The sequence below is a fragment of the Alosa sapidissima genome, chromosome 22 (assembly GCF_018492685.1).
Source record: "Alosa sapidissima isolate fAloSap1 chromosome 22, fAloSap1.pri, whole genome shotgun sequence".
NCBI lineage: Eukaryota > Metazoa > Chordata > Actinopteri > Clupeiformes > Clupeidae > Alosa > Alosa sapidissima.
This window is the reverse complement of record NC_055978.1, coordinates 12335043-12344852: the sequence shown is the minus strand read 5'-3', so window position 1 is coordinate 12344852 and position 9810 is coordinate 12335043. Positions and strand designations below refer to the sequence as shown.

The 9810-nt window shown below is 43.6% G+C and overlaps 1 protein-coding gene across 2 annotated transcripts; it reads left to right on the top strand.

Annotated features, from left to right (window-relative positions):
* The first annotated feature begins 4922 nt into the window (after positions 1-4922).
* Positions 4923-9511, top strand: n6amt1 (N-6 adenine-specific DNA methyltransferase 1). 2 transcript variants are annotated; one of them, XM_042078756.1, is made up of 7 exons: positions 4923-5213; positions 6076-6259; positions 6482-6568; positions 6793-6883; positions 7414-7497; positions 8597-8738; positions 8878-9511. In XM_042078756.1, exons 2-7 carry the CDS (start codon positions 6129-6131, stop codon positions 9015-9017), a joined length of 675 nt encoding a protein of 224 aa, XP_041934690.1. In that variant the 5' UTR covers positions 4923-5213; positions 6076-6128; the 3' UTR covers positions 9018-9511. The 2 variants fall into 2 exon arrangements, with proteins under 2 accessions (XP_041934690.1, XP_041934691.1); XM_042078757.1 differs by lacking the exon at positions 4923-5213 and adding an exon at positions 5355-5467.
* Positions 9512-9810: the final 299 nt, after the last annotated feature.

The following is a 9810-nucleotide window of genomic DNA, read 5'->3' as shown; positions in this document are numbered from 1 at the left end:
CATCATCACTTGCATTGTGTGTGTGTGTGTGTGTGTGTGTGTGTGTGATTTTATTAGGGAGTGAAATTACAGCCTGTTCAAGCTCTCTCTCAAAAGACCTCTCCAGACCTCTCAGTGGACACACTCAGTGAGAAGACCATCGGCACACTATGAGTGACCAAGCCATGCTAGGCCAAAGGAGTGTATAGAGCAGATCAAGGGGTTAAAAGAACTCCATATGACAGCACAGGTCAATATATGCCCTGGGGATGACCTGTGCTTTCCCAATAAATGTTTCGAGATGTTTCCACTTCAACATTTTATAGGCCCTTGGATTTGGGGACTATCTGGCTCTTGCGTGAGAAGCAGAGAGACTTTTGCCATTTAAACGTTTTCTGTTTTCATTGTTTTTTTTATTATTCATCGTAGCGTTTTCAGGGAGTGTGTTTTGATAGTGACTCTGCTACGCCATTTTTTATTCATTTTTGTTTTTGCGTCCTCATATTTTTACGGCTGTGACTTTTATGAACGAGCTCAGTGGAAAAGGGGCAGTCAACAGCACATGTGGACCCACGTGGAGATCTCCCTCACATGCACCACACAAATACCACACACACACACACACACACACACACAAATACCACATACACACACACTCACACACACACACACACACACACATGCATGCACGCACACACACACACACACACACACACACACACACACACACACACACACACATATACACACGCACACACACAAACACGCACACACACACACACTCACACACACACACACACAAACATGCATGCACGCACACACACACACACACACACACACACACACACACACACATATACACACGCACACACACAAACACGCACACACACACATGCACGTGCACAAACCAAAAACTAAATGGCCAGGTGCTGACCTACTCCCACTGTACATTCAAATTAATACACGCCAACATGGGTGTAGACTGAAGCTTTCAACCTGTCAACCTGTATGCAATCTCCAGATCCAGCTTGAGAAAATGTCATATTGTTGTAGGGTTGTGAGCATCTCTTATGTGTGTGTGTGTGTGTGTGTGTGTGTGTGTGTGTGTGTGTGTGTGTGTCTGTTTGCATTGGTCTGAATAGAACAGTACATCCAGGGGAGACAGAGATGTACGGTACATTCAACCACAACTCCCTCCCTCCCACACTATTCCATGTCTCCAGTAGTATGTCCATGTGTGTGTGTGTGTTTGTGTGTGTGCGTGTGTGTGCGTGTGTGTTGTTGGAGGTTGTGTACTTTTCCTTCTCCACAGTTGCATGATGTTTCATGGAGGCGAGTTGAGATGAGACTTTCATGGAGCTCCTCCAGGATTAAAGTAATGATGACAGGAGCAGCCCACACAGGCGTCTCTCTCTCTCTCTCTCTCTCTCTCTTTCTCTCACTCTCTATCCATCTCTCTTGTCTATGTCTCTTTCTCTCTATCTTACACACACCACACACACACATACTCTCTCTCTCTTTCTCTGTCTCTTTCTCTCTCTCTCTGACACACACACACACTGAAATGTGAAGGCAGACAGAGAGAGGGAGAAAGAGAGAGAGAGAGAGAGAAAAAGGAGAGAGAGAGAGGGAGAACTTGACATTCTGCTCCTAACCCAGACAGCTCTGCACATCTGGGAGCCCCTGTGTTGAGCTGTAAACACAAACACTGACACGGCCTAATCCTGTTGATCCATAGGACTGACAATACTCTAAGTCTCTCCTGTTTCACCATACTCTCTCTCTCTCACACACACACACACACAGATTTGCCCTCGCTCACCCTTTCAGTCTTTTGAACACAGACACACACAGACAGACACACACACACACACACACACACACACACACACACACACACACACACACACACACACTCCAGTACAGTACGGCGATGTGTACAACCTTCCCTTTCCACAGATGAGTCACCAGGGAGGTCTACTGACAGTCCAGAATTCACACACACACACACACACACACACACATACACGCATGCAAACGTAAAGCAAAGTCCTAGCCCAGTCACTGTATATGAAGATTGTGCATTTCACTGAAGAGTAGATTATGAAGTTATACGAGAAGAATGTCCTAGTTAAAAAAAAAAAATCATACAGAATGCAAAAGCACTGTAGAGATGCCAAAAGGAAACTGCAGGGTAGGGACTAGTTATGGACCTCCAGGAGTGAATGGAGTTTTTGTCATGCTCTTCTGAAAGAACAAATGTTCAAAACAATCTCTTCAAACAATTTGGACAACACATATAGCAGAGCGTTTCAATGTATTCCCTTCTTTCACTAAAACACACACAGACACACACACACATACAGAGAGAGAGAGAGAGAGAGAGAGAGAGAGACACACACACACACACACACACAGAGCCAAAACATTAATTTTACAGCTATCCTTATGCCAAATGTGATTTTTCTTTTTTCATGAAGAGGGTGGAGGGTGAGGGGCACTTGTTGAATACAAGGACCTAAAGAGCTCTACTGCCCCCTATTGTCAGTGGGGGAAAATAGCATCCTCAACCTCTTGGGGTCAAAGAGACAACTGTGGTCACAATGATTTCTCATCATTTGACCCAATCACTCGAACTCCTTGAAACTAAAAGCATTAAAGGTATATTCCCTCCAACCTGTTTTGATACCATTGCTATTTTAACAAAGCTGTGTGTGTGTCTGTGCGTGTGTGTGTGTGTATGTGTATATGTGTTAGTGAGTGTGGTGTGTGTGGCCTCAATAAAACTGTAGCTGTTTCTGGGCTACAGGAATTTCTAAATTAAAAACAAGTTTGTTTGCCTTATCGCTCAGCATTTGCTTCAAGACACGCACACGCACAAGCGAAAAGGGGCGAAATGTTTTTATAGCTCTCCTTTTACGGGTCCCTCACCAGTCTATAATTCTGAGTGAGCAGGATCATTAACGAGTAAAACAGCTCGTTCGGGGTTTGGGCTGAGGCCGTTTCGCGGTGCCTGCCCCCATCACACATCCACTGAGGCCGCCTGGGCAACTGTGATGTCTGGGCAACCATCTCCCTCCTTTCATGTGCCACCGCCCAAGTGTGCCACTTGAACGTGAGGAGAATGAGAACTGATGTGTTTGAGATTTGAGTTCCAGGAGATGCGGAGATAAACCTTTTTGGGGTTTTCCATCAACACCTGGCTTCGAATGGGCACTCGCCTCGGCGTCTAGACGACCATATTTTCCTGGATCGTCACCTCACCAGGTCTACCCTCCAGATACAGAGTCATTGTCTGAATATTTGCATCAAGCTGCTGCACAGAAAATTGGTGGAAAAACACTGCACAGACATCCAAATTATCATCTAGCATTTGCTTGCAATGCCATGCATCCAGCTCCCCAGTGTTCCAGAAGGCCTCGTGGACAACTATTTTGAGAGGAAACTTTAAACACAGATTCTGTGCCTTAGCTTGCACATCAGATGAATGTAAATCTAACAGTTATATAACATGAGCTCCTTTGCCCCGTTAGCATTGTATGCTATCAGTATCCGGTTGTTCTATTCCTAAAGATGGCAGTTGAGAAGAAAAATATCAAAGCAGATATGGTAATTAGACAGCCTATGCATACTGGTTAGAGCACAATGAAAGCTTTTGTGAAGACTCTAATTTTCTTACATCAGCATGCTTAAAAGAAAGAAAGAAAGAAAGAAAGAAAGAAAGAAAATGAAGACCTGTAGGCCCGTGCCATTTAGGCCTACTTAAGGGTTCACTGCATCAATTAAAGTAAATAATTGGCTGCATTCATTGACTGACATGAGCTGACACTCATCGACATGGATGATGAGCTGATGGGTTTTATTGTCTGCAAGGCAACAAACACTGTATAAAGTCTCCTTCTCCCAACTCCTCGTCCCCAGAATGACAATGACAGGGCAAAGATATAGAAGATAGACCATTGTGTCCCAAGGTGTGGGCCATGGTCCACTGGTGGGCCTTCAAGGTGTTGCGGGTGGGCTGCGAGAGTTAGCCTACATATTTTTTTTTTTTTTTACATTTTGTAACTGTATTTAAGGTTGAGATACTGAAAAGGTTAATGTTTAAGCTTATTCAAACTGACCATGTTGATATGCAAACATATTAACATATAAAATATGGAACAGTCAATCAAATAGGATTGTCAATGACAGATTGTGAGCTATAGGCTACTAAAGTGTCTTATAATGGAGTGGTGGTTAGGTTATTGCATCACAAAGTAATTGTTTAAATTCCATTAAATAAATGATAAGGAAATACATTATCTTAGTCTCATCTCAGAGTTGGTAATACATGTTTGGGTGGGCGCAGAAGATTTTTAGAAATGAAAAAAGAAAAGTTGGGCTTACTCTTAAATTTGGAACCTCTGAAATAGATTATGTAGCCTAGAGAGGGGTTGACAGATATCATAGCTTACCTCTTCCCAGAGTGATAGACAGGGAATAGGTGAAGGGCACAAGGGACTATGAATATGAAAAATTGATACGAGAGGGGGGCAGGATCTAGCCTACAGAGAACAGAGGAAACCCACTCTCACTCCTGTTGAACGTATGCGGTGTGTCAAAACAATAAAAAAAACATCTTGTGAAATTATAAAATCATGGGCCTAGCCTATGTGACCTGTTACAGTAGGCACATTAATTGTCAGGTAGGCTATAGCCTTTCTTACAGGGCCATTTTGGGGCATATCTTTGCCATTAGGCTACTTTAGATTGTTTGTTTTTTTTGGTTATAGTCTCAGACAAACAATTTGGCTGCTTTTAATATGCCAGAAGTTGTCTAGGCTGGTGCCTGTGAGTCTGTTTGGGACCGTGGGCACTGCACAGAGAAATCCGACCACTGTTAGCTGTCTGCCACACGCCTCACACTCTGCACGCACTCCAACCAATTCAGTGACACGCACAGAGACCACTGCAAAGGCTTGGGCAACGGTTATTAACCCGAAATGCGACATTTATTGGGCTTGTAAAACTACTGAAGGTCTAAAAGTCTAACGCCTCTGATATCCTCTCTTATAGTATGTTTGCGTTTCTCCATGTAGGCTACAGCCGTGCTCGAAAGTTCACATCAAGGTCAATAACGAACAACTTCAACTACCACAATACGCTTCGGTAAACCAGGAAGCGGAAGTAAACAGTGAGAAATCCATGTGGTGGAAGCGCAGGGATTTTAAACACTGATGTTGGTACACTTGCAGGTAATAAGTGTTTAATAATGATACACGTTTACTTGTTAGTCCCATCAAAAGCAAACACCTACGAGCATCCGTAATTACTGAGTAAGGTTATGTGATTACAATTAGTCCGCTATGCTATTGGCTGTACAGCATGTAAATCGGAGACGACACTCAGATGAGTTTACCCTCTTGCCAAAATAACTTACGCTTACGCTGCATAGTAAAGGCTACGATCATGCTTTCCGTGGCTGGTTTATCCTTCATTTGATGATAACGTGAGTGCTTGCACCATTGCGTTCAGATGGTTCTGTATGCATCAAGAAGAGAGAAGACTGCTGACGAACCCTTGCAGACCTCTGCGTGTTCTCTGGAGCATACGAGCCAAAGCATTACTTACCGCATCAAGCCTGTTTACTTTTATTGACTTCATTACACCCCTCTAAATGACGCCCAGACGACCATATCTTCTAATCCTTCTGTTTTTCATAATAATGTTCACGCTGCCCCGGGCTTCACGCAATTAACAACTGTGCGTTGTAAATTGGCTCAAAAAAAGTCCATAAAACTTGAAAAGAAACTTCGCTTGCTTCGCGTGTTTTACTGTAGTTTCGAACCGGTTTTGGATGGTTCTGTCTGGCATAAGTGTAGAAAGGAAATCCTAAAGTCCTTGTTCGTGCCAAGTGACCCTCTGTGGCCTGAATTTGTATATAAGCTTAAGACTTAGCCTGTTCTAGTTTTACACCATGTTGTGTAGCCTGTTTGTGTTTGCTTCACATCCCTACCCCTACATTCAGGTTGCTGGACAACAATGAGCTTTTACTCCTCTAAACACCATTACAGTGAATAGTAATTGTGTTCTCATTCACTATCTTTTTGTGTGCAGTGAACGTGAGATGGAGTTCTGACTAGAGTGGTGGTCCTCTCCACTCCAGCCTGATGTCATACCCTACACCTCTGTTCGGCCATGTTGGACGTGGTACCTTTGCTGACGTCTATGAGCCTGCAGAGGATTCTTTCCTGTTGATCGATGCTTTGGAGCAGGATGCCCATCGACTGCAACACCTCAGGTACCTCCCTAAAAGCATGAGCTTGCATCACCAGTACTGATTGACAGGACATTTGAGTTCAGTGACCTGCGGTGAAACATCTTGACGTTTTCAGAATGTTTATTATTTTATTTCAGGTGGAAGGTTTTGTAAGCAGTGTGAGTGTGTGTAGCACTCTATGACCTCTGTGAGTGACATGTGAAGTGTGTGTGTGTGTGTCTCTGTGTCGTGTGTGTTTTGAAGACCCACAATTTGTCTGGAGATTGGCTGTGGGTCAGGAGTGGTGTCTGCTTTCCTGGCCTCAGTGACTGGCCCAGAAGCTCTGTACCTGTAAGTATGTTTACCATGTACAGCAGAGTGTTTAATCCTCTGTTTCTGCATGTGCATGGCTCATGGGCAGAGAACAAGCTGGATGTGAGGGCCATGCTTGCATGTGTCTCACGAGTCTGCACCCTGGTGGAAAATTGACTGCATTTGTTTTTGTGAATAGTTTTATTGTGTCTGCTTTATCCCAGCTGGTTTGCAGTGTATATATACTGTGTGTTTTTTCTCAGATGTACTGATGTGAATCCAGCAGCAGCTGAGTGTGCTGCTGAGACAGCAGTCTGCAATGGCGTTAGCCTGCAGCCAGTCATCACAGATTTGGTGAGACACACACACGCACCTAGAGGGAGAGAGAGACTTGGTGTGAAATTGTCATGTCCAGAAATGGCCATAGGTTGCTGACTGTGCAGGTTATTTGCCATCAGTAGGCAATTTTTAATACAATTTTGAAGTATGTTTGTGTCTGAAGCCCTACTCTTGTCATTAAAATAGTCAGAGTAAAACATTTTTTCAGACCTGTATATTTGGCCAGCTGATCCCAGGTCAGCTGGGCATGGCCGTAACAGCAGCTGTTCCAGGTCATTCCTGAAGTCTGTTTGGCTCCTACAGCTTGTTTTTAGCAGATCCAGACTATTTTTAACAGTGATAGGCATGATGGGCAACACCTGTCTCTGGCTTGTTCATCTGTGTATAACTCTTTTTCTGTAGAGGCGTAAACCTGACGAAGACCTGAGTGGTCGAAACGTTGTATAACCCACCATTAAACTGGGAGCTTTAGAGACGGTGTGCGGATATCTTTTCTTTTGTTTAACTTTTTTTTTTTCTCATACTCTCCTGTCCTCTCCCAACAGATTGAATCATTTCTCCCAAGGCTCAGTGGTGAAGTAGACATTCTTCTGTTCAACCCACCATATGTCGTCACTCCTCCAGAGGAGGCAAGTCCACAGGAACATACACCTACATCTATGGAACACAAGGGCCACATTTTGGCCTCCTTCATAGTCTCAAGCTTCAGACAGGCCTGTCTGTAGACTGCCAAGGGCCATCTGATGTTTTTTCAGCTCATTTAAAGGCACCCTTAACAGTTTTTGTTTACCTTAACATAACGTTTCCAAGATCATTTTGATGGCGCACAACCTCATTACATGAGAATGAATGGCACTTCTGCCCCCCCCCCCCCCCCCGAAATTGAAACGGAAAATAGCTGATATGCTACAGGAATTCGGAGATCTTTTTTTTGCAGACTGCTGTCGGTGCATTCCCTCTATATTATATCAGATATGTTCATACTTTGTTGCAAAAGACGCATATTTTTTATTATTATTTGTTCTTGCGTTTCTCAACTCTAGAGGGACCCTGAGAGCACATCTTGTTTAGTGCTGCTTTAAGCCTGATTTATACTCCCTTTTTGTATGAAAAAAGACATCTATTTTAAATGTTGCTCTTTTTCATCTGTATCCGTAAGCTTTCAGAAATCATCCCAAAGTTAGACGAAATAAATGTAAAGTACGGAAATAAAGCTCTGTCCGTCCGTAACCACAGCGTTTACCGGTAAATGCCCATTTAGCTGGCTATACTTAAGGAAATCATCAGTTAAATTCTTACCATTGGTAATACAAATGACAAGAGTCAGTGTTTCTTCATGTGCTCTGGGAAATGCACAAACAGGTTTTTAATCAGCATGCCACAAAAGTAACCTGTTTTAGACAGCAAGCATTTAGCGAGTGTCACATTAGCCATTGGTGTATTATAAAAAGACAAGCAAAAAGTTATTTCATATGATGGTCCCACAGAGGAAAAAAGTTGTATGGTTGGTGGCTTTGCAAGTCAACAGAGTTGACGGTATCCTTGGCCAAGTTCTACTGCAGTGTGGGGAAGAGTCGACATGCGTAATCAAAATCCAGCTTGTGATAATACCATCCTCACAGCATTAGATGAAGACCATAAATCAGACAGTTTCAGTGTCTTATTTTTTTTATAATTGTAGCTTTGTGTGTGTGTGTGCACTGATAGTGAAATGCCTTTGTGTGATAGGTCGGTGGATGTGGCATTGAAGCGGCATGGGCGGGTGGTGACCGTGGCCGAGAGGTGATGGACAGACTTTTCCCCATGGTAACCCAGCTGCTGTCCAACCAGGGCCTCTTTTACCTGGTTACAATAGCAGAGAATGACCCAGGTAGGCAGAGATGTTTTATGAAAACTCTTACCTGCAGAATGAGCCATTGTCAGGAAGGTCATAAGCATTTTTATTTTAGAGCCTCGTTCAATGTCATGTTCATGATGGTGATGTTCTGTTTGTGCCTGATATGTTTCAGAGGAAATATTGCGTGTACTGGCAGGATTCGGCCTGCAGGGGGAAGTGTGTCTGGCTCGGCGTGCAGGCAGTGAACGGCTGTCCATCCTGCGCTTCAGTCGAGCGCCGTCAGAGTCGCAAGTGGCTGTATCTGTGAGTTGAAGAGGCGCTGTGCCGTCAAGATTCCCAAAAGCTAGAGGAGAGACAGGACTCTGAGAGCTCTGAGCTGGACGACATCATAAGAGTGTGTGTGTTTGAGAACAATGCACTCTTAACACATACCTCAATGTTTGAGATATACCAGCTGTAACACAGTGGACTACGTGTGTGTGTGTGAGACGTGTGGATTTTACCTCTAAGCTCCAGCTAACCAGACAGTCAAGTGTTCAGCAGTGGGTCACCCTTCTCTACTCTGCAGTAGTCATGGGATGAATGAAAAGAGCGCCCTCTGTAGACTGACTGGGGGATGCCAAAGTTCTTCTGTCATCTGGCAGTGCAGCCAAGTACTACCCTCAATTATTTTGAGAATAATGGCATGCATTCTAGTTAAGACACCTGACGTGCTCTGAAAATGGGAGTTGGGTCCTGTCTATATCATGATTTATTGACTAGATCTTTTGCTAAAACAATAAATAACTAAAACCATTGTACTAAAATCTCTTGTACATCAACAGTCCTCAAGACCAAAGCACTCGTCAAAAGTCTGCAGAAGTGTTAACATCAAGGTCAGCAACGCTCACGGAGAACACTTGTAATCTTTGGCAAAATTCTTCCCGTATCAGTGTAGCATTTTGTTCCAAAGAAAACTGCTCCTCAGTTCTGTAATCATGGAAAAAGGGACCATGGTAAGATGAGCCACATTGTATCTGAACTTGAGGGGGAAAATATTGTGGTGGAGATTTTCTTTGCACCCAAAACACTTTGACTTTACTTTTATGTAAATGAAGACACAGGT

What these genes read in the sequence shown, in the direction of transcription:
- n6amt1 (XM_042078756.1), top strand. Translation starts at nt 6,129, where the DNA reads ATGTCATACCCTACACCTCTGTTCGGCCATGTTGGACGTGGTACCTTT. An exon ending in AGCCAGTCATCACAGATTTG is followed by an intron (nt 6,884 to 7,413) that starts GTGAGACACACA and finishes CTCTCCCAACAG; the next exon opens with ATTGAATCATTTCTCCCAAG. An exon ending in AATAGCAGAGAATGACCCAG is followed by an intron (nt 8,739 to 8,877) that starts GTAGGCAGAGAT and finishes GATATGTTTCAG; the next exon opens with AGGAAATATTGCGTGTACTG.